Source organism: Hylobates moloch, unplaced genomic scaffold, assembly GCF_009828535.3.
Source record: "Hylobates moloch isolate HMO894 unplaced genomic scaffold, HMol_V3 SCAFFOLD_14, whole genome shotgun sequence".
NCBI classification, from domain to species: domain Eukaryota; kingdom Metazoa; phylum Chordata; class Mammalia; order Primates; family Hylobatidae; genus Hylobates; species Hylobates moloch.
In genome coordinates, this window is record NW_026652289.1 from 87747158 (window position 1) to 87771467 (window position 24310).

The following is a 24310-nucleotide window of genomic DNA, read 5'->3' on the forward strand; positions in this document are numbered from 1 at the left end:
GTCACATCTTTCAGAGGTTGCCCACTCTCCTCGGCTTATGGCCCCCCTTACCCCATCCTCAAGCCAACAGTGGTGAGTGGAGCTGTTTTGTCATGCTTCTAATCTCTCTGATTAGGGAAGTTCTCTGTTTTTAAGGGGGCAAGTGATTAGATTGTGCCCCCTGGGAAAATTACATATAATCTTCTGATATTAAGGTCCAGAACCTGAATTCTATGTGCACAGTGTCTTTTGCCAAGTAAGGTACCATATTCACAGGTGTGACACCAGGGGTGCAGGTCCTGCTTGCCACACCACCTTCACACCCAGGATGGTGTGGACAGCAGGTGCCTTTTGCAGAGTGGAAGGCTTGGAGTAGGGAATGTGGCCGGGCGCTGCTTCAGGTGCTGTGTGCTTGTAAATCTTGACGTAGGTCATGCAGTCATAGCCAGAGCCTCAGACATGGCTGCTGTTTTTACCCTATTCTATGATGAAGGGACTGAGGCATAGAGAATAAGTGACCTGCCAAAATCACAGAGCTGGAGGGACCCAGGCATTCTAGTCTCAGAGCCCATGTTCTCACCTGCTGCACCACCACGAGCTCTGCAGAGAAACACACATGTACTGGGAAGTGCCAGACAGCAGCCTGGCACCCAGGCCTTTAGACACGGGAAGAAGCCGAACTGCAGTGGCGTCTGCCCTGGTCTGACCACCCTATGCGTTCTTTAGGTAGTGGAACCTTGACTTTTCAAACCTTCTCATCCTCTACCTTGCTACTTTAGTAAAAGCTTCTGTGTTTTCCAGGCTGGGAATGATTTCATGTTTAAGTCACTTTCTGCCCCCTCCTCACACAGATGCCTACCCTAATTCTGAAGTCGTCTACGTCTGGACCAACGGCTCCACCAAGTCGGTGGTGGTGGCGGAAGATGGCTCCAGACTGAACCAGTACCACCTGATGGGGCAGACGGTGGGCACTGAGAACATCAGCACCAGCACAGGTGAGGGCTCGGCACTCACTGTGCTCCCAGGCGCACTCAGGACACCACACCCTCGGAGAGCTCGCTGCTCCCAGCACCCCTCTGCAGGGGCCACGTAGGAGGCCGCACAGCAGCCAAGCACACCCTGTCCTGGCCAGCTGTGCTCTCCATGGGCCACAGCTGTGTGGGAGCTGGCCAAGGGAGTCCTCCCAGCCCGCCCCTCCCTGCAGCTGCACACAGAGGCACCAGCTGTGGCCGGCAGTTGCGGTGGACCTGATTATATAACACCCCCCTAAGCAGGAAAGGTAGACAGCTTCCTACAAACACCCCCAGTTACCTGCTCCCCCACCTCCTGCTTTAAACAGTGCAGAGATTTTCCTGGAGTTGAAGTTGGGAAAGCACAACCAGGCAGCCTACAGAGAAGAGCTGAAATGTACAAGAAGGAAGCAGACGCTCTCGATGCCAAGTGCCCTGGGCTGGCTTGAGCCCTGCAGGGCCAATATAGCCCGATCCCAGCCTGGCTTCCCCTGACACAAAGTAGGTGGGGAGACCAAAGAAACAGGATGCATTGCATCTCCAGAGCCTGCAAGTTATGTGGCCGGATGTCTCCAGGACAGGAAGGCCCAGCCATAGAGGTCAAGGTCACCAGGGGTGCCGTGAGCAAGGGAGGTTTTGAGCTCCAAAGAGCCTCTGCAGCCTTGGAGAAAAGCCTAAAGGGAGGGAGGGGGCCCTGATGGCAGAATGAGCTCTAAGCCCCAGAGAATATTTTCAGGGGAGCTCTCTGTCAGCATAGCTGATTGTCAGCACCCCTACCCTTGCAACTGGCCGAGCACACAGGCCGTTTAGTGCATAGCCTTTTCTGCGTGCACACACACACAGTCAGCACCTTGTTGACCCACGGGCCTGCGCCGTGGGCATCCCTGGGGGATATGAGAGTCTGGGAGGATGGCTTCACCATTTGGTTACCATGCTAAAGGGAAAGGCAGAGGGAACTGGCCGGTTTTATGCAAGCCAGTGGAAGGTAGTGTAGCAGGAGTTTGATGTCAGCAATTGCGATGCTGAGGGAGGATGCTCCAGTTTGGAGCTATTTCATGTAGTTCTTTAAATATTAATAACTGGGATTTCTACTCCTATTTGCATTCTACAATCTTTTAAAACAAACACTACCGAATTTTCCTACTCTCAACTCAAAAATAAAACAAAATGAAAAGAACTACCGCCAAAAGAATTAGAAGTAGGAGAGTAATTTCAAGCCCTACTGTAAAACAGAATGCCATTTCACTTCTTCAAGTGCTAAGGAGACAAAGACTTGGATCACCATTAGAGATCCAGTCCTTGCTACCAACATACCCTGTGCCTCTTCTTTGCCCATTTCTTGGCTCTGCTCCCTCACCTGCTGCGGACTATGGGGAAAGTGCACTTTTGCACTACGGGCTTGTCCGGGCACTGCTGAGATTGTTGGCTTCTCTTGTGTTAGAGGGCAGATTTTTGCCACATGTGATTGCTATGGTTCCTTCATCTCTGACATATGCCATGTTTTGAGTTGGCACTCAGTGAAGCATCCACAGTGGGCCTTGCTGAGCTGTGGGCTTCCATCCCAACAGTAAGCACTGCAACTGTGCTGTCAGACTCTAACGTCCCAACATGCAGTCCCTGCAGCAGCAGACCACTACTCTGACAGACAGACCGGGGCTGCACTGATGGAGCCCCCAAAGCCTATTCTCCCCACGTTCACAGTGCATCCCAGCTCTCCGGCCACACCATCCACTCCTCGCAACTCAGCCAAAGTTCTTTGAATTGCTCTTCCTCCACCCCTCAAAGAACACTTCCCATCTCCCCAAGGTGAGGCAAATCCAGGTAGCAAGAAGACAGGCCCAGAAGGCCTCACACTCCCTGACCACAGCCCCCGACCTCAGCTCCTTACCAGTCCACCATGAGGACAGCATCATTCTCAGCAATGAATGGGAGGTCTCCTCGTGCCTCCCACACAGCCAGGCAAATCCAGAGAAGGCACTGGGGCATCGCCAAGGAAATGCCCCCGATTTCAGAGAACAGGCGACACCTCGCTGGTACATGGCAGAAGGGATGAGCTGCCAGGACCCAGGGCCTCCTGAGCTGCTTCATCTCACCCTGCACCTGCGACACAGCCAGCACAGGGCCTGCTGCTGGTGGGAGTGGTCGTCTCACCTCCCTGGAGCCTCTAGGCTGGAAACAGGAGGGACTCTGTCCACCCTCTGCAGGGCTCTGTGAAATCCTGAGTTACATCTGGGGAGGCTAAATCCTGAAATCCTAATTGCAGAAGCAGGCGAGGGAGTGGGGGGAGAGAGGCACAGATTGTGACCGGAGATTAGTAAAACACACAAATCTGATTTTCCCCAGGAAGAGCATCCGTCATCAAAGGCTCTTCAGAGACCAGGGTCATAAGCCTTACTTATAAAATGACTGATAAGAAATTCATGCATCCTCCTGTGTCCTCTCCTTCACCCAGATCGTACAAATGAATGTTTGTCCAACCCAAAAGGGGAGTGGAAGGGAGGCTCCTGGTGAACTCCTTGGATGCAGCAAGCAGAGACTCTAGGGGACTGATGTGCAGTCATTTGCTTATTTGCAGGCGAATACACAATCATGACAGCTCACTTCCACCTGAAAAGGAAGATTGGCTACTTTGTCATCCAGACCTACCTTCCCTGCATAATGACTGTGATCTTATCACAGGTGTCCTTTTGGCTGAACCGGGAATCAGTCCCAGCCAGGACAGTTTTTGGTGAGTGTCCCCAAGCCAGGCCTGGACACTGGTGTTTTGCAACTGACGCTAACCACCCCGAAGCAACAGCAACAACCTCCACGAAACTTCTAGTGCTGCCTCTTTGTTGTGTGACCTGGAAAACAAATTGACCAATTAATTAAGAATCTAATGTTAAGGATTAGGGTTTAGGATTTCTCTCCAAAGAAGGGTTTAAGGAATATCACATGGTCTATTTGATAGTTATTTCCTTGTTGAAAAGCCTTTTTGTGTGGTTTGACATTGCCAGCATGTATCTGTTTTATGTGAGATTTTGCGTGCAGGTTGAGCATTCCTTATCCCAAATGCTTGGGACCAGAAGTGTTTCGGATATCAGATTTTTAAAAAAATTTTGGAAGAATTGCATGATACCAGTTGAGCATCCCTAATCTGAAACTCCGAAATGAGCTCCACGGAGCATTTTCTTTGAGCATTACGTCAGTGCCCAAAAAGTTTTGGATTTTGTAGCATTTCAGGTTTCGGATTTTTAAAATAGGGATACTCAGTCTGTAGAATTTTTGGTTCTCACCAAGTATGACTTTGTAAGTTATCAGACAGTTTTCTTTGAAATGTGCTTGCCACTTTAAAATTAACCACCAAATAACAATCAATGAGATACAATAGTAATAAATGAAATATATATACCTGATAAGAATCTAGAGCAGCATCATTTTACATCCCTAAGACATAAAGTAAATTGGGAGAGCTCTAACTCAGGAGGTACCTCGGCCCAGCAGGCACAGTTGAGCGTCTGAGTTTTAATTACCTCGAAGCTCAGCTTCCTCAGATTCAGGAAGATACTAAAGGCCGTTTTGCCAGTCAGTTGTGATCCTGGATGCTCACATCTTTGTAAACTGTAAAGTACGATTCACACATCAGCATTTGCTATTGCAGTTTCCTTTCCAAAGCAGGAAAATGTTAGCGTGCATTTTATCTTAATGCTCCCCCAGGGTGTAGGCTGACCAAGAGCTCAGGGAGTTCAGGAGTGAGTGGCACAGGGGTGCTCCCGTCTGATCATCACTCTGCCTCCAGCCAAGAGTCCAGCTTCACTTACCAAGCCTGAGCGAGCGTCAGGATTGTTTCAGGAAGGTGTGGAGGTTGGCTGGTGACCAGGCAGTGCTCCCCAAGTTAATGTGCCTGATGAACTCTTTAGGGGAAAGTTAGTTGGTAGGCAGAAAAAAAGCTGGGAGGGTATTGCCTGTTATTGTCGGGTTTTTTGGCGGGGAGTGGAGGGAGATTCCCAATGCATGTTAAGATATTAAAGGCCCAAGAAGAAGACTCAAGAGGCTGGTTTAAGATCATGCATAGAACACTTCCCCCTCAACACAGTGATTAACTGGATTTCTAAAAAAAAAAAATCAAAGATCTCTATTGATTCCTTTGGAAGTGTTGATTTCATGCAGGGAATGACGTTTACTGAGTACTTGTAGAGCTGTGAAGGATGGCAATGAATGAAGCCCCAGCCATACTACGTGTCCTTGGTGCTGTGCTGGTCTCCTGAGACTGCCGTAACCGAATCCCACACACTGGGGACTTAAACAACAGAAATGTATCATCTCACACTTCTGGAGGCTGGAAGGCTGGGATCAGGGTGTTGGCAGGGCTGGCTCCTCCTGAGGCCTGCAAGGGAAGGGTCTGTTCCTGGCCTGTCTCCTGGCCTCGGGTAGCTCTTTAGCTCATGGCAGTATCACTCCAGCCCTCACACAGCATGCTCCCTGTGTGCATGTCTGTCTCCAAGGTTCCCCATTTTATAAGGGCATCAGTCATAGCAGATGAGGGCCCATCCCAGTGACCTCATTTTAACTTAATTACTTCTTTAAATACTGTATTTCCAAATAAGGCCGTAATCTAGAGTACTGGAGGTTAGGACTTCAACATATGAATTTTGTAGGCCCACAGTTTGACCAATAGCAGGTGTGTTACACCCCCATCGCCCACACAGGTGCATGCTTATGCAGAAGGCAGGGCTAGCAGGTGGAAACTATGTGAACTGCAAGAGTCCAGCAGGCCTGGCTCCCGGTGTGGTTAGTCTCATCTCCTTGCTGGCGAGCTTGGGCACCTTGCTAAATACTTTTAAATCTTCAGGCTCCCCCCCCGCCAAACAGGGATACTGACACCCATCCAGAATGCAGCTTAGACTAGAGTCTGACACTCAGTGAACCCAGTAGCTGGTGCATAATCTGCCAGTCCTAAGGAATGTCCCCTTCCAGGGATCCAGCCTGGCTGTGTGGTCACTGCAAAGTTTTCCTAGTGGCCACAGGCACCATGCATAGCAGGCTCCAGGGGATACTGTTCCCTCTTTGAGGGAGTGACATGCCCAGACCCAGATTCAGATATGGCGCTTCTGTTGCTCTCTGGCTCTTACAAGTCTGCAGTCGGGTGAAAGTCTGTCTCACTTGTTTGCAGGGAGCCCTCTACTTCCAGGTGCATAGTAAATCACTGGGAGGCACCTACTGGCTGCGGTGTGAAATGTGACTGTCATTCTGCCTTGGATCTTGCCTTAGTGCTGCAGGAACGCATCACTCACTCTACACATCTTTGTTGAGCACTGGCTGTTTGCCTGGCTTTGTTCATGGCAGTGGGAGCCAAAATCAGAGCTGAATCCCTGCCCTCCTCAGTTCACATTCTAAAGGGAAAGGACAATCAAGACACAGAACATCAGCAATCATCTATCTAAGTGCTGTGAATGTGCTAAATGTTAGCAAAACAGTAGAGGAAGGCACAGGCTGGGATTAAAATCACCAGTCCCTTGGGAGGCCGAGGGGGGTGGATCGCATGAGGCCAGGAATTCAAGATCAGCCTGGCCAACATGGCGAAACCCCTTCTCTACTAAAAATACAAAAATTAGCCGAGTGTGGTGATGCCTGCCTGTAATCCTAGCTACTCAGGCAGCTGAGGCACAAGAATCACTTGAACCGGGGAAGCAGAGCTTGCAGTGAGCCGAGATCATACCACTGCACTCTAGCCTGGGCGGCAGAGCAAGACTGTCTCAAAAAAATAAAAATAAAAATCACTAGTCCCCTTTGTGTGTATCATTTTGGGCTTGCTGTACTGGGGTCCTGGGTGCCAGCATTGACCCGTTTCCATTTTTCACTCTGCCCCGCCTGACCCCCGCAGGGGTCACCACCGTGCTGACCATGACGACCCTCAGCATCAGCGCCAGGAACTCTCTGCCCAAAGTGGCCTACGCCACCGCCATGGACTGGTTCATAGCCGTGTGCTATGCCTTCGTCTTCTCAGCGCTGATAGAGTTTGCCACAGTCAATTACTTTACCAAGAGAGGCTGGGCCTGGGATGGCAAAAAAGCCTTGGAAGCAGCCAAGATCAAGGTACTGACTGTTTCTCCTCCCTTCTTCCAGGTCCCCTTGACAGAGAAAGTGTGCCTGATTCTATCCAAACATGAGACAAGGTGCTGTTCCTACCCGCCAGCCCCCAAATGCACCTTCCCTTATATTCAAGGCCCTTATCAAGTCTTACTGACAACAGGTCCAATTTCACTCCAGCAAGAGGTGATGGAATGTGAATGGCTTGGGCCTATTTATATTCAAGCCTATTATTTTGGCAGAAGTAACTCCTGCATCTTAAGGGACGACTTGTCTGCTTTTAGTTGTGGAATCTGTTCTTCCACTCGTTTTATCCCATTTCACCATGACGGTGTCCTCTTCAGGTGACCTTCAGGTCGAGAAGGGGGCACCAATGTAATGGAAGGAGTTCCTCAGCAAAGCACACCCAAGCCCCACTGAGTACATGATTTAAACCCCTTACACCAGGCACATAAATTGTTGTGAAAGCATTAACTCTGTTCAAAGCAAAGAACCGTCAAGTATTTAAAGGGTGATTTATGCCCAAATCTTAAGAACATTTGAAGAAAACATGTTATTCCAAGCTGCACTGTTTCCTTGGGGAGATAAGAATAACATTCATGGACAGTACATAAAGCAGCATGTGGTGAACTGCTAATTTCACCACACAGAAAACAAACACACAGATCTCTGTACGGAGAGAACAAGAGGTCAGAGCCATCAGGGTGACCTGAAAGTAAAACTTAATCTGTCCTTTGGAAAATCAGCATGAAGGGAGTCCTGGAAGGCATTAGAGAGGCCTCGAAGTGTAAGTCCGACCTCCCATCCAGGGGCCACAAGCCAGTTACAGCAGAGCAGGAGGCCCTGGTTCCACTGGGAGACCTGCTTCCATCCCATCCACAGCCCTGTGCTTGCTCTGAGGGTTTGACTCTGCTGTCAGGAGTTCTGGCCTGACCTCGCCCATTGGGCCTTCACTATTTCCAAGTGCCAGGAGCCCCTCCCCCACTGTAGTTTCAGCATAGAAGCCCCACTTCCAAGCCTAGCTCTCGGGTTGGAGGAGGGCCTGGCAGGACCCTTTCTGGGTGCTCTCATGAAGGGAGGAAAGGGGAAACTGGAGGAAGGGCCTCGGGCATGGGTATGCTTTGAGGGCTGAGAGGAGGGACAGGAGTGATCTGACTGCACTGGGTGCTAGGGACTGGGGGGCTGGGAGCAGGCTGTTCTCAGACGATAGAGGTTCTTGGCCAACACGTTTGAACTTGTTCCTGCAGACCAGGGGTCCAGAGAAGGTGCTGTGCAGGGAGGAACGAGAATGGAGTCTGGGGAGACGGGGCTTCCCAACACCCTGCACTGTGTTGCTGGAAGGTGCTTGCTTGTCACCTGCCTGGGACATAGACGGTGCATGATGGATAGTGGGCTGGAGCCCGGTCTGAGGTCAGGGAAGAGCCAGAAGTCCCCGGCAGTCACTGAGGTTTTCCGGCTCATGCCTGTGAGTCTAGGAGGAACGTGAGCCCCCGGGTGAATGGAGAGAGCACACCTGTGGCTGGGTGTTCTTGTTGGGTGTCGCCAACACTGTCAATCATCATGTCCGCTCTGCCTCTTGTGGCGGCTGATCCAATCGCCATAGATCTGAATTCTGAATGGAGAGGATGAAAGTGACCTGCGTTGTCTAATCCGAGGAGAGCAAGGGTTTTCTAGAATAAGCAGCGTGCCTCGGGCTGGCTTGTGGAATGTTAAGACTCGTTCCCGGGAAGGCAGTGGCACTGGGGGTTCCACCCCTGCTGCCAGGAAGACTCTGCATGCTGGAAGCCACAGTGCATCTGCAGGCATGCAGGCCGCACACCCTGCGGTCAGACACCGGCCGTGAGTGTGAATACCACAGCCTAGTGTCAGCCTACTCGAGTAAACTGTTCCATGGAAGTAGAGAGGACTTTAAAAAAATAGACTGTGTTCACCATTGTTCCAAGTTGGGATCTCCAGAAGCAAACATTGGGTCAGAGTTTGGGGTGTAGGGCAGTTTTTAGGAGTGAACGTTTGGGAAAGGAAACAGGAGGCAGTGAGATTGAGAGAGGAAGAAATCGAACCATGATACTGGCCCAGCAAAGCCCAGGCTAACCCGCTGGGGAGTGTGAGCAGATGCCCAGTGGAGTTGCCCCGTGTCAGGGATGTGGCCAGGCCTTTAGATCCTGCCTCGCTGCCCACCAGATGTGTCTGATTTCCCCAGGAAAGGCCTGACTCTGGCCAGACAGCCCTCTGCAACTCAGGCTGCCAGAAGAGCTGACACCTGGCCACACTGCCTGCAGCTGGGGAGCACGTCCTTCTGGCAAGGAGGATTCCAGGGCGCATGTAAATCTCCACCACCAGCGCCGTGACTATGCGGAGTCCCAGGCGGGTGCTCCCTGCCACCCGCCCCCACTCCCACTGCACATTCCTTCCCAGTAAAAACGCGTACCCTCAGGACAGAGCAGTATCTTCTAAAGGGCTTGCCCTTCACTTGGTTCCACCCAGAGATAGAACCATTCTAAGCAGTAACTCACATGTATGGGTTTCTTCTGGCGGATCTGCATAGCTCTCAGTGATGGTGGGGAAGGCGGGGATGGCAAAACTGCCATCAAATTTCCGAGGTGTGGCCCGCCTCCCTCAAGCTGCCACATGATTTCCCCAGGGGGTCCTCATGCCCCTGCCCCTGGTCTGGTTTTGGTTCACCTGTTTCACCTGTTTCCCCTGACTCCTGCTCCACGCTTGGCCTTTCTGCTTTTTATCTTTTCTTTATTCTTAATGGTTGACTTATTTTCTTTACTCTCTTGTGTTTTTCAAGTTTTAATTAATGAGACTATATTACTTTAGTAGTGGAACACAGGTTGTCTAACATTTTACTGTGCACATTTTTAAACATACAGCAGTGTTTAAGGAGGTTTACAGTGAAAACCTGTCTGCCGTTAACATTTACTTATGCCTGTGTCCTCACCACCTGTCACCTCTCCATCTGTCCATCAATACACCCATCCTCAATTTATCTCTTTTTTTGCTACATTTCAAAATAAATTTCAGATGGCAATGCATTTCCCACTCCATATGTCAGCATGCATGTCATTATAACTAGAGTCCAATACTAGCTTACCGTTTTATTCCTTTGAAGCAAAATTTTTAGTGTCAAATGCACAAATACTAATGGCACCTTTGCTGAGTGTGGACAAATATGCACACTGTGTGTAACTCAAATCCCTGCCACAGTAGAGGACATCACCAGCCTCCAGAAAGCTCACCATGTCTCTTCCCAGGCAGTGCTTGACTCCAGCTTTCCAAACATATCCACTATCTTTATTTCTTCCACCATAATGTAACTCACCTGTTTAGAATTTCGTATCCAAAAAAAAAATCTTCACAAAAATGTATACAAGAATGTTCATAGCTGCTTAATCCGTAAGAGTTAAGATTAGAAACAGTCCAGGTGTCCATCGATAGGTGAGTAAACAAACGGTGGCACATTCGTGCAAAGGTACATCACTCAGCCATAAAAAGGACGGTACGACTGATGTACACAGCAATATGGGCGATTCTCAAAAGCCTTGTGCTGGGTGGAAGATGCCTTCCCAAAAGAGTGCATTCTGTACCATGATGTTTAATCGCATCCTTTCCTCCTTCCCAGCAGGCCACATCTTAGGGCTTCCCTTATATCCACACACCGTATTCCTTCCCGCTGGTGCACTTGAAGGTAAAGAAGCGATGGGTGCCTTGCAGGGGGAAAATCCTAATTCCGTTTATGCCAAGATCTTGAGAAATGCCAGACTTTATGTTTTTTTCTTTTATTTTAGGTTCAGAGGCACATGTGCAGGTTTGTTGTATAGGTAACTCATGTCACGGGAGTTTGTTATACAGATCATTTTGTCACCCAGGTACTAAGCCTAGTACCTAATAGTTATTTTTCTGCTCCTCTTCCTCCTCCCACCTTCCACCCCAATGTCTGTTGTTCCCCTCTTTGTGTTCATGAGTTCTCATCATTCAGCTTCCACTTGTAAGTGAGAACATGTGGTATTTGGTTTTCTGTTCCTGTGTTAGTTTGCTAAATACAATGGCCTCAGCTCCATCCATGTTCCTGCAAAAGACAGGATCTCATTCTTTTTATCATCTTTTTTATGGCTGCACCATTCCGTGGTGTATATGTACCACACTTTCTTTATCCAATCTGTCATTGATGGGCATTTAGGTTGATTCCATGTCTTTGCTATTGTGAATAGTGTTGCAGTGAACATTCTCATGCATGTGTCTTTATGGTAGAATGATCTGTATTCCTCTGGGAATATATCCAGTTATGGGATTGCCAGACTTTAATAGCAATCATAGCTCTCATGTGTGCCCTGTCTGCAGGCTACCTGGAGACATCAGTGGAGGAAGGCCCTCTCCCAGGCTAAACAGGTGTTTCTCTCTTTTGAGAGGTAGACCTTTAGAACTCCAAGGTGAGCTGACCATTGCCTGCAAATGGTGTGTCCTTACATTCCTATTATATTTTGCAGAAAAAGCGTGAAGTCATACTAAATAAGTCAACAAATGCTTTTACAACTGGGAAGATGTCTCACCCCCCAAACATTCCGAAGGAACAGACCCCAGCAGGGACGTCGAATACAACCTCAGTCTCAGTAAAACCCTCCGAAGAGAAGACTTCTGAAAGCAAAAAGACTTACAACAGTATCAGCAAAATTGACAAAATGTCCCGAATCGTATTCCCAGTCTTGTTCGGCACTTTCAACTTAGTTTACTGGGCAACGTATTTGAATAGGGAGCCGGTGATAAAAGGAGCCGCCTCTCCAAAATAACCGGCCACACTCCCAAACTCCAAGACAGCCATACTTCCAGCGAAATGGTACCAAGGAGAGGTCTTGCTCACAGGGACTCTCCATATGTGAGCACTGTCTTTCAGGAAATTTTTGCATGTTTAATAATATGTACAAATAATATTGCCTTGATGTTTCTATATGTAACTTCAGATGTTTCCACGATGTCCCATTGATAAATCAAGCAAACAACTTTCTAGAAAAACAGGATACGATGACTGACACTCAGATGCCCAGTATCATACGTTGATGGTTTACAAACAAGATACGTATATTTTTAACTGCTTCAAGTGTTACCTAACAATGTTTTTTATACTTCAAATGTCATTTCATACAAATTTTCCCAGCGAATAAATATTTTAGGAAATTCTCCATGATTATTACTTGACCAACTATATTGTGAGAAACAGATCATAAAGAGCACGTTTTTCATTATGAGGAAACTTGGACATTTATGTACAAAATGAATTGCCTTTGATAATTCTTACTGTTCTGAAATTAGGAAAGTACTGCATGATCTTACACGAAGAAATAGAATAGGCAAACATCTATGCAGGCAGATTAATAACAGAAATACATCATATGTTAGACACACAAATAAAATATTTCCCTGAGGAAAAAAATTAACTGCTTAAATTTTTTGGGAGGAAAAAGAAACATTTCTTACCCCACCCCACACCACCCACTACCTGAACAATAGCCAAGAAAGGAAAGGAGATGTTAAAACAAACAATGTTTTGATGACATTCTCAGCAATTGGCCCATGTGATCGCTGTCTCTGAAACACCGACCACCTCTCCCTGCAGCCAGCGTGTAGTGCTTCAGTGGTGAGAAATTGTAATTGAGTTATTTTCCATTTATTTCCTTGTATGTATTTCATGACTGGACTTACTGCTCTGTCAGCTTTTGTATATGAATCTTAAATGTTCATTAAAAAATAAAAAATGAACTGATCTTGTGGACATATAAGATTCTTTTTTAAAAATTTCATGTTTTGGTGGACTCATTTCCTGAAAGTGGCATAAATGGAACCCGTCATGAAATTGCTTGGGAACGAAGCAAAACAAAAGAAAACCTTTACTTGGTGGCTTGTCTCTGGTCCAACCTAATTCCACAGAGTAGCACCTGGAGAGAAAACTTACTTATACCACAGTGAGGGTAGACAGCTAAAAGCAGGTATAGCCCATCACAAATTTCTCAGTGGTGTAGTGCTGCTTGGGCCTCTACTTGATAGAGTCTTCTCTGAGTGTGTTTCAAGGTGGGTGTTTGTTGTGGGCATGGTGACTACCTGGTTCTTTACATATGGGAAGATTTCATTTCCCTCCCCCCAATCCCACTTTTTTTTGAGACAGGGTCTTGCTCTGTTGCCCAGACTGGTGTGCAATGGCTCAATAATGGCTCACTGCAGCCTCAACTTCATAGGCTAAAGCAATTCTCCCACCTCAGCCCCCTAAGTAGCTGGGACTACAGGCATGCACCACCATGCCTGGCTAATTTTCAAATTTTTCGTAGAGACAGGGGTCTCACTATATTGCCCAGGCTAGTTCTAAACTCCTGCGTTGCCCCTTCATTAACTGGTTTTAGGATTTCACAAATGGAAGGATAAAGACCAGCAGAAAAGGTGCTCTTCGGTGCTCACATGAGGAAGCATTTCCCTGTTATAAATGATGATGATATTTGTATAATGAGAGTGTTTTCTTTTATACCACAGCAAAAATTCCAACCCCCCCCCCAAAAAAAAAAACAAACTTAAGTCTCAACAGAAGATCTTGTTTTCATGTACTATATAGTTACATTCCTCTCCTATAGTCTGTAGAGTTTAGCTTTGTGCTGTGGTTTGGAGAAAAATATACTGTAAATTATGTCCAAATGGCTACATGCATAAACACCCTCTTTAAACATCTCAATCCATTGATAGGAGAGTAAGCAACAGGTGTCCTCACCACCTGTCACCTCTCCCTCTATCTGTCCATCAATACACCCATCCTCAATCTATCTTTTTTTTTTGCTACATTTCAAAATAAATTTCAGATGGCAATGCATTTCCCACTCCATATGTCAGCATGCATGTCATTATAACTAGAGTCCAATAGTAGCTTACCGTTTTATTCCTTTGAAGCAAAATTTTTAGTGCGAAATGCACAAGTATTAACGGTACCTTTGCTGAGTGTGGACGAATATGTACATTGTGTGTAACTCAAATACCTGCCACAGTAGAAAACGATGTCTTCCATATCAGGCATCAGTAGCTTTCTTGACAAGTTCTAGCCTTCATTTCAGAAAACCTCCAATGAGCTCCAGTTTGAAGATATGCCTACCACATTTACAAGCTGCTGAACCTTAATTCTGATGAATATTTAGTGAAAAAGGTCACATTAGCTTTCTACTTTCTGATTTCGTATTGTAGATATTTCAGCGTTTGTTATTTTTAATGAGAACATAATAAGAATCACCTTGGGGATAATGATAATAACGCAAGAAATAAAAAGTTCTGAAAATAACTATAAATTACAGTACCCTACTTTTAGAGCAAGGATATTTAAATGTATCTCTTTTGACATCACCACAAATAGAGAGAATATTCTAATATGTTGTTAATCAGTATTACTTCTGTACTTTCTCTGGAATCTAAAGACCTATCCAGGAAAAGCCTTGACTAATGTTGGCCTAAAAGTATGTGTCTGTATACAATAATTGGGTTCAAATGCCTCTGGAGTAACTGTCAAACTTAAAATAGCACAGCAAACATCCTCTGTTGAAGATTGACAAGGAGGTTGTAAATCTTCTGACCTACTTGTCATGCTCATGTCTTAGAAATAATGCTTTTTGTCTCTCATGGGACTGTTAACAGAAAATAAATCTCAAGACCCCAAAATCACTAAAGCAAGGGAAAAGTGAAACTGGGAACTATCTCAGGCAAACCTGCCTCCCATTTTATTCCTAAATAAGATAGCTACAAAGATAAGAAGCTACATACCTCCCTCACAATTTGCCCACAAGGAAGTTCCTTGTGGACAAAGGACAGGCAAAACTCAAAATCATCCCTCTGCTCACGTGAGACAAATGCATATCTGATTGCTTCTTTTGCTTTACTGTTTCACTAAACCAGCCTGTCTACCTATGACCTGGAAGCCCTCTCCCCGCTTTGAGTTGTCCCACCTTTCCAGACCAAACCAGTGTACATCTTACATATATTGATTGATGTCTCCTGTTTCCCAAACATGTATAAAACCAAGCTGTGCCCCAACCACCTTGGGCACATGTTGTCAGAACCTCCTGAGGCTGTGTCATGGGTGCATCCATAAACTTGGCAAAATAAACTTCCTAAATTGATGAAGACCTGCCTCAGTCAGACACTCTTGGTTTACAGGACAAATTATGAGAAGCAGGTACACTAAATGAGTAACCTCTATTTTATAAACAGGGATACTGCAGCCCAAAGAGGTTAATCTATTGGCTCAGAATCGTATCAAAAGTTAGGAGGACATGCAGGCCTAGATCTTAGTCCTCATAATTTCTAACCCAGGGCTCACAATACCATGTGAATGCTTCCAGATGGAAGTTGATTTAGAACAAAAATGTAACCTAAAATGGAAAATCTTGCTTCAAGCCCTGGTTGAGTGATTATCTATAAACAATGCCCTAGAGAAACTTTTTTTTTTTTTTTGCACTGAAAACATGATCTTTAAGTTTGCCCCTTCTTATATAAAGAAGGGTGTGCGTCTGTGATCTTCAAAACCTGTCTTAATGTAATGAACCTCTGTTAGGGTAGCACTCCCCCCAACTACTCTTCAAGGAGAGAGAGAGAGAGAGAGAAGCACTGATTGACTAGAGCCAAGGATCTTGATGTGATTGCTCCTCCCAGAGCTCCCACCTGAATGATGATGTGACTGCCTTGGGAGCGATCTGCCTCGAGGGAAAGCATAACTGACTGTGACACTGAGTCTTCAATCAACATTATCCTTCATTGTAAGAACTAACTTCAAATCAAAAAGAACCCTTTCTTTGGAAAATTGGAAATTTCACAGTTTACTCAGTGAAAACAGTATTTTAAATATTTAAAAATTAGTCTCAATGTCTTTTTACCATATACTAGCACATCTGGGACAATCAGTGCCCTGAGCAAACATGTTGAGCATTTGAATATGAATTACTCTGATCACTGAAATTACTTACCAGGTTTGCAGTGATATAAGGTAATGATTTTGAAGTCTGCAAAAAGGTTCATTTCATCAAAGATTTACATGATTATCTGTTTTTCACTGTCATTTTCAATAGACTATCTCTAATCTAAATTCAAATGCTCTGTAGCCTGTTTTGAAATGAGTATGGGTTCTTTATGGAAACTTGTGATTTGAAAAATATTTACTGTTCATAATTTCCCTAATATAAAAGTCTGAAGAGATATTTAAGGAAAAAAAGTCTGAAGAAATGTTTACTTAGCTTTTCGGAGTTCAGATTGAAAATCAGATAAACCAAGGATCAGGCACTCTATTTTGCAATGTAAGACCTCAGAAGGAAAAATTTGAAGTGAGCTCTAATTGATCCAATATACTCATTTAAGTCCAATTTATTCTACATTCTTCATGATGCTATCATTGTCTCCCTACCAGCCAGCATTATTCCAGGCCTGTAGCAGGAGCTAGATGAATGTGAACTGACTGAAGAAATGAATCCTGATAAGTGGGTGGACTGGATTTGATGAAATTCCTTCAGGTAGGGATTGCAAATTGGTGGTAATATTCTACCCAAAGGAAATCCTTTCTTAAGAATTTATAGAATAAGAATTTGAAAGATTTGTACATACCTATCCATAGTTGACCTAACAACACAAGGGACAGGATCCCACATGGTGACAATTGTCTGGGCTTGAGTGACAGGCTACTCCTTTAGGTCGGGTGACCATGTAAATTTATCATTCAGACGTGAGACTTGCATAGTGGTGGATTGAGGTCCTCAGTAAATCCTCTCTCCACAAAAAGCAATGAAAACACTGGCAAGATTATATAAAAGCAGGCATTTCAGAACTCTGGAAATAAAACCAAAGGCATACAACAAATTAAAAGTGTTTACTGAAGAAACAGTACTGAAATTCAATAAGAACAGTGAGGTCTATGCCATTTTATTTATTTATTTTTTTAATTTTTTTTTGCACACAAAACAATAAACATTTTCTAAAAGTACATACGAACAAAAAGATGCATATCAAACATATTAGGAAGGTTGCACATGGGAAGACAGGGAATAGAAATGGGGGGTGGGAATTAAAGAAAATAAATGAGAGAGGGACTTTGTATGGATCAATGATAATAACTCAATCCTCTATTTGACAAAGAAGAAGGAGAAGGAAGAGGAAGAAAAAGAAAGTGGGATAAAGGATCAGAAAGGGAGGAAAATAGAAAAAATTAGAGTATGACTCCAGGGTAGACCTGTTTTGTTGTCGCTTGGTTCGTTGGTTGGTTTGACAGTTGTATTTTTCATATGTTTCACCATGTTGGCCAGGCTGGTCTCGAGCTCCTAGCCTCAAGTGATCAACCCGCCTCAGCCTCCCAGAGTACTGGGACTACAGGCGTGAGCCACCACATCCAGCCCCCACATTGCTTCTGGCCTCTGTGGTAGACCTCCCAGACGGGGCGGCCAGGCAGAGGTGCTCCCCACATCCCAGACGGGGCGGCCAGGCAGAGGTGCTCCTCACTTCCCAGACGGGGCGGCCGGGCAGAGATGCTCCTCACTTCCTAGACGGCGTGGCAGCCGGGCAGAGGGGCTCCTCACTTCCCGGACGGGGCGGCTGGGCAGAGGTGCTCCTCACATCCCAGACGATGGGTGGCCAGGCAGAGATGCTCCTCACTTCCCAGATGGGGCGGCCGGGCAGAGATGCTCCTCACTTCCCAGAAGGGGCGGCTGGGCAGAGATGCTCCTCACTTCCCAGAAGGGGCGGCTGGGCAGAGGCGCTCCTCACTTCCCAGATGGGACAGCCGCGCAGAGGCCCTCCTCACCTCCCAGACGGGGCGGCCGGGCAGAGGCGCTCCTCACTTCTTCCCAGACGGGGCGGCTGGGCAAAGACGCTCCTTACTTCCTAGATGGGGTGGCGGCCGGGCAGAGGGGCTCCTCACTTCCCAGACGGGGCGGCTGGGCAGAGGCGCTCCTCACTTCCCAGAGGGGGCGGCCGGGCAGAGGGGCTCCTCACATCCCAGAAGGGGCGGCCGGGCAGAGGCGCTCCTCACTTCCCAGACGATGGGCGGCCAGGCAGAGACGTTCCTCACTTCCTAGACGGTGTGGCGGCCAGGCAGAGGTGCTCCTCACCTCCCAGACGGGGCGGCGGGGCAGAGAAGCTCCTCATAACCCAGACGATGGGCGGCCAGGCAGAGACGCTCCCCACCTCCCAGACAGGGTGGCGGTGGGGCAGAGGCTGCAATCCCAGCACCCTGGGAGGCCAAGGCAGGCGGCTGGGAGGCGGAGGCTGCAGCAAGCTAAGACCACGCCACCGCACTCCAGCCTGGGCAACACCGAGCACCGAATGAGCGAGCCTCTGTCTGCAGTCCCAGCACCTTGGGAGGCCGAGGCGGGCAGAGCACTGGAGGTCAGGAGCTGGAGACCAGCCTGGCCGACATGGTGAAACCGCTCCTCCAGCGAAAGGAGAAAAACCAGGGAGGGGTGGTGGCGTGCGGCAGCAATCCCAGGCAGCCCCCAGGCCAGGGCAGGAGAATCCCGGGAGCCGGACGCAGGGAGTTTACTGCAGCCTGGGCCACAGAGGGAAGGAGGGAAGGGAGGCAGGCAGGCAGGCAGGCAGGCGGGCGGGCGGGCGCCATTTTAACTTAGAGATTTGCCTATCTCCCTATCAGCTCCTTGGCATGGTACCATGAAGACCAGAAGCCTTGTTGCCACCAGAGGGGGATGATTTAATTTGGAACTCTACAAAATGCCCCATCCCCAGAGTTTTGCCACTATTTGACCTGACTTGGAGCTCCATGGGAAAGTTTTATTCCCAAAGCATTGTTGATGATAATGATGATCAGCATCACTTGAGGAAGGTGAACACTGAAGACTTCAAAGCAGTAATGCCAGCTAAGGCAAGAAAGAAACCAGCCAAACATGTAAAAGGAAGATCTGGGGAATCAGATCTAGTTCACAGTGGACTATAAAAATCTCAGACATATTTCTGAGGATCTGAAAGCCTGTGTGTATGTGCAGGGTCGTGTGAACAGTCAAGAAAGAGCAGAGAGAGTCTTAGTTACTTACTCATCCCTGGCTGACCTTGATGTCCTGTGAAAGCAAAGAGTGAAAGACAAGGAAGACTTAATCTGCCTAAACTTTGAAAGCGGGCTCCAAACTACACATAGATCCTCAAGGCAAAGGGTGAAAAACATATTACCATAAAGCATTCAAGAAAATTAAAGACCAATCATTGGCTGCCCTAAGCTATGCTAACATGTGGGTGACCCCTATAAAGCCAGGACTAAAAATGAAAACAGACAGAGACTTCAGTATAGGGAATGCAAACACTAGCATACTGGTCCAGGAAAGTAAACAAACAAAGCCTAACCCCAACAACAACAAAATACAACAACAATAAACAGTGGGAGAAAGGGATGATCAGATTTCAACGGTATTAAAATATATGGCTAGTGTTTCCAGTTTATTAGGAAGTGTGCAAAGAAATTGGGATGTGCAGCTTGTATACAAGAAAAAAAAACCATCAAAAGATACTGGCCCTCAGGGTGCCCAGAAGGTGGATTTAGTAAATAGACTTTAAATCAGCTGTTTAATAATAATAAGAAGAAATAATATATAATAATAAGAAACAATGGTTGAACTTCCCATAATTTATTAAAAACATTAATTTACACTTCCAAGAGGCTCAACCAGGTCTTAGTATAGTCAGCTTAAAGAGATACACACCTGGATACAACGTAATTATTCTGTTGAAAGCCAAAGACAGAGAGAGAATCTTGAAAGCAAGAGAGAAGAGATTCATCATATACAAGGATCCTCAATAAGAATAACAGCTGACTTCTCATAAAAAAACCATGGAGGCCAGAAGGCAGTGGGACAACATATTCAAAGTGCTGAAACAAAGCAGGGAACCCCCCACCATCAACCAAAACTTCTATATTGAGCAAAATTACCCTTCAAAGCGACAAGCTAAATAAAGACATGCCAAGGTAAATAAAAATGGAGAGAATACATCCATAGCAGCCCTACTCTACAAGAAATACCAAAGGAAGTCTTTTAAGGTGTATAGGAATGATACGTTGATGTTAACTTGAACTCATACAAGGAAAGGAAGACAACCATAAAGGAAATTACATGGGTAAATATAAAATGTAAATAAATTTTTTACTCTTTTCTTCTTTCAACCAATTTAAAAGACAATTGTATGAAACAATAATTATGAAGCTATATTGTTGAAGTTATAAGCATAATTTGTATAACAATAGTATCACCTTGGAGAAGGACAAGTCATGATATTGGAAGGAAATTTCTATATACTTTTGAAATTAAGTTAGTAGTAATCGGCTCTAAATTGTTTTAAGGTAGGATGCATATTTAATCCCCAGAGCAGCCATAAAGAAAATAAGTAAAAGAAAAGGTGGTGAACAATCCAAAGAAATTAAAATAGTGTACTAGAAAATAACACAAAAGAAAACAAAGAGCAAAACAGCAGCTATAGATTCAACCACATCAATAATTAAATGAAAATGCATTACACAGTCCAATCAAAAGGCAGAGAATGTGAGACTGGATTAATTAAAAAGGACATAACCATATACTTTCAATAAGAGGTATATTCTAGATTCAAAGACACAAATAAGTGGAAAGTAAAAGGATGGAAAATATATACTATGCAGACAGTAACTGAAAGACAGCTAGAATGACTATACCAATATCAGAAAAAAATACTTTAATACAGATAATATTACTAGAGACAAAGAGGCACATTTTATAATGGTAGAATAGTTAATTTATCTGGAATATATAACAATTAAAAACAGATATGTATCTGTGTACCTAACAACAGAGCCCAAAATATATGAAGCAAAAACTGATGGAATTGAAAGGGGAAATATACAGTACAACAATAGTAGTTGGAAACTTCATTCTCCACTCTTAATAGTTGGTAGGATAACAAGATAGAGAATCAACCAGGATGTAGAAGACAGAACACTATCAACCACCTTGATCTGCTGACATCTAAGGAACACTGCACCCAACAGCAGCAGAATACATATCCTTTTTAAGGCCATTCTCCAGAATAGAGCATTTTGTTTGTTTGTTTGTTTGTTTTTTGAGACGGAGTCTCGCTCTGTCGCCCAGGCTGGAGTGCAGTGGCGCAATCTCAGCTCACTGCAAGCTCCGTCTCCCGGGTTCACGCCATTCTCCTGCCTCAGCCTCTCCGAGTAGCTGGGACTACAGGCGCCTGCCACCACGCCCGGCTAATTTTTTGTATTTTTAGTAGAGACGGGGTTTCACCGTGGTCTCGATCTCCTGACCTCGTGATCCGCCCGCCTCGGCCTCCCAAAGTGCTGGGATTACAAGCGTGAGCCACAGCGCCCGGCCGAATAGAGCATTTTTTATGCAATAATACAAGGCTTAATAATTTTATTTTTATATTGATTTTTTTGTGTCAGGGTTGTTCTCTGTCACCCAGGCTGGAGTGCAGTGGCATGATCAGGGCTTACTGCAGCCTTGACCTCCCAGGCTCAAGTGACTACAGGCATGCACCACCACGCCCAGCTGATTTTTTAATTTTTATTTTTGTAGAGACAGGGTCTCACTATATTGCTCAGTCTGGTCTTGAACTCCTGAGCTCAAGTAATCCACCCGCCTCAGCCTCCCAAAGTGCTAGTATTAAAGGCATAAGCCACTGTGCCCAACCAAGTCTTAATAATTTTAAAGAGATTGAGATCATACAATGTATGTTCTCAAAAAACAATGGAATTAAATTAGGAATCTATTTTTCAAACCAGGACACTTTTAAGAATCATAACAATAATAATTACATCAGAACGACAGGCATAAATTAAAATGCTCTTGAGTAAATTAGAACCTGTGCTCATCCTGCCTTTAGCAAGGAATCCATTATACAGTTCCCCTACAGTTCCCATCCAATTCATACTTTAGTCATCTCCAGTGTGAAGCCTGCCTCACCCTGTAGGCCTTTGAGTTTGCAATGCCTCTGTTAGACCAATTTGAATTGGGTCATTGTAGGAAACATGCACTTTATTTTCCAATGAATTAGTCTTAAATTCTACCATGCCCCATTCCTATTTTATCTTTCACGTTTGTATTGGTATTAGGCATAGTGTGTGTATATATTTATGGGGTATATGAGATATTTTGATACAGGCATTCAGTGCATAGTAATCATATCAGAGTAAATGGGGCATCCATCACCTCAAGCATTTATCATTCTCAAGTACACATGAAAAATCTACAAAATTAATCACATGCTGGGTCGTATATCAATATTAAAATTATTGGTACATTCATAATATAGACATTATATATATATATATATTTTTTTTTTTGAGACCAGGTTATGAAACTGGCTAGTTTTTGTATTTTGTTAGAGACAGGGTTTTACTACATTGCCCAGGTTGGTCTCAAACTCCCTGGCCTCAAGCAATCCACCCACCTCAGCCTCCCAAAGTGCTCGATAACAAGCATAAGCCACCATGCAGGCCAATAATATAGAAATTTTATAAAATAACACTTTGGTCATAAGTAATAATATTGCAAATAAAAGCAACTTTTTAAAAAAGTATCTTCCAACTAGAAATTTAAAATCTCTTCTATTAAATAACAAAAGGATGAAAATAAAGATTTTAAAATGTCATAAAATTTCTAAAAGTCAAATTTAATCTGAAATTATACATAAAAATTTATTATACAAGAAATCATTGCTCAGACTAATGTAGCAAAAGTTTTCCCCTATATTTTCTTTTAATGGTTTTATAGTTTCAGGTCTTATGTTTAAGTCTTTCATCTACTTTGAGTTGATTTTTCTATATAGTGTGAAATAAGAGCCCAGTTTCATTCCTCTACATGTGGCTTCTAGTTTTTCCAACACAATATATTGCAGAGACTGTCCTTTCCTCATTGTGTGTTCTTGATATCTTCATGGAAAATTTATTGACTCTACACGTGTGAGTATATTCCTGGGCTCTCTATCTGTATCTCTATCCACTGGTCTATGTATCTGTTCTTATGTGAGTGCCATACTGCTTAAATTACTGTAGTCTTGCAATGTATTTTGAAATCAGGTAGTATGATGCCTCCAGCTTCATTCTTTTTGTTCAAGATTGCTTTGGTTATGTGGGATCTGTTGTGCTTCCATAAAAATTTTAGAATTTTTTTCTATTTCTATAAAAAAATCACTGGAATTTTGATAGGGATTGCATTGAATCTTTGATGGCCTTGGGTAGTATGGAAACCTAAATAATATTAATTCCTCTAATCCATGGACATAGGACATCTTTCCTTTTATTTGTGTCATTCATAATTTCTTTCATTAATGTTTTATAGATTTCTGTATATAGATCATTCACCTCTTTGATTAAATTTACTCCTAAGTATTTTATTTTATTTTATGATGGTACTGTAAATGGGGTTATTTCATTAATTATTTTAGGATAGTCTGTTGTTAGTGTATAGATATACTACTGATTTTTTATGTTGATTTTGTATCCTGTAACTATACTGAATTTATTTATCAGTTCTAACACCTTTTGGTGGAGTCTTTTGGGTTTTCTACATAGAAAATCTTTAATAAAAAAGACAATTTTATTTCTTCTTTTACTTTTTGGATGCCTTTACTTGCTTAATTGCTATGGCTAGAACTTCCAGAATTATACTGAATAGAAGTGATAAGAGTGAGCATCCGTGTCTTATTTATGAACTTAGAGGAAAAGCTTTGAACTTTTCACTATTGAGTATGATGTTAGCTATGGGCTTGTCATATATGGCCTTGATTGTATACAGTACAAGAAAATTTAAGGGAATTGCTCTGTGACATTGGTCTGGGCAATAATTTTTTTGATAGGACCACAAAGCACAGGCAATGAAAAGCAAAAATAGACAAATGGGATTGTATCATACTAAAAAGCCTCTGCACAGCAAAGGAAAAACCTAGCAGAGTAAAGATAAAACCCATGGACTGGGAGAAAATATTTGCAAATAAAAGATTTTCTTTCTTTCTTTCTTTCTTTCTTCCTTTCTTTTTTTTTTTTTTTTTTTTTTTTTGAGACAGAGTCTTGCTCTGTCACCCAGGCTGGAGTGCAGTGGAATAATCTCGGCTCACTGCAACCTCCACCTCCCTGGTTCAAGCAATTCTCCTGCCTCAGCCTCCCAAGTAGCTGGGGCTATAGGTGCATGCCACCACACCTGGCTAATTTTTATATTTTTAGTAGAGATGGGGTTTCACCATGTTGGCCAGGCTGGTCT

At 44.6% G+C, this 24310-nt stretch overlaps 1 protein-coding gene across 3 annotated transcripts in view; it reads left to right on the forward strand.

Annotated features, from left to right (window-relative positions):
* GABRA5 (gamma-aminobutyric acid type A receptor subunit alpha5) overlaps window positions 1-12828 on the forward strand; it is an 89238-nt gene extending 76410 nt beyond the window's left edge. For 2 of the 3 annotated variants that reach the window (XM_032175235.2, XM_032175236.2), the window contains exons 8-11: window positions 831-974; window positions 3565-3717; window positions 6853-7064; window positions 11549-12828. In XM_032175235.2, coding sequence (XP_032031126.1) covers window positions 831-974; window positions 3565-3717; window positions 6853-7064; window positions 11549-11848 — 809 coding nt within the window. In that variant the 3' untranslated portion in view covers window positions 11849-12828. The remainder of the gene's footprint in view (window positions 1-830; window positions 975-3564; window positions 3718-6852; window positions 7065-11548) is intronic. The other variant, XM_032175237.2, reaches the window with a different exon arrangement.
* Window positions 12829-24310: the final 11482 nt, after the last annotated feature.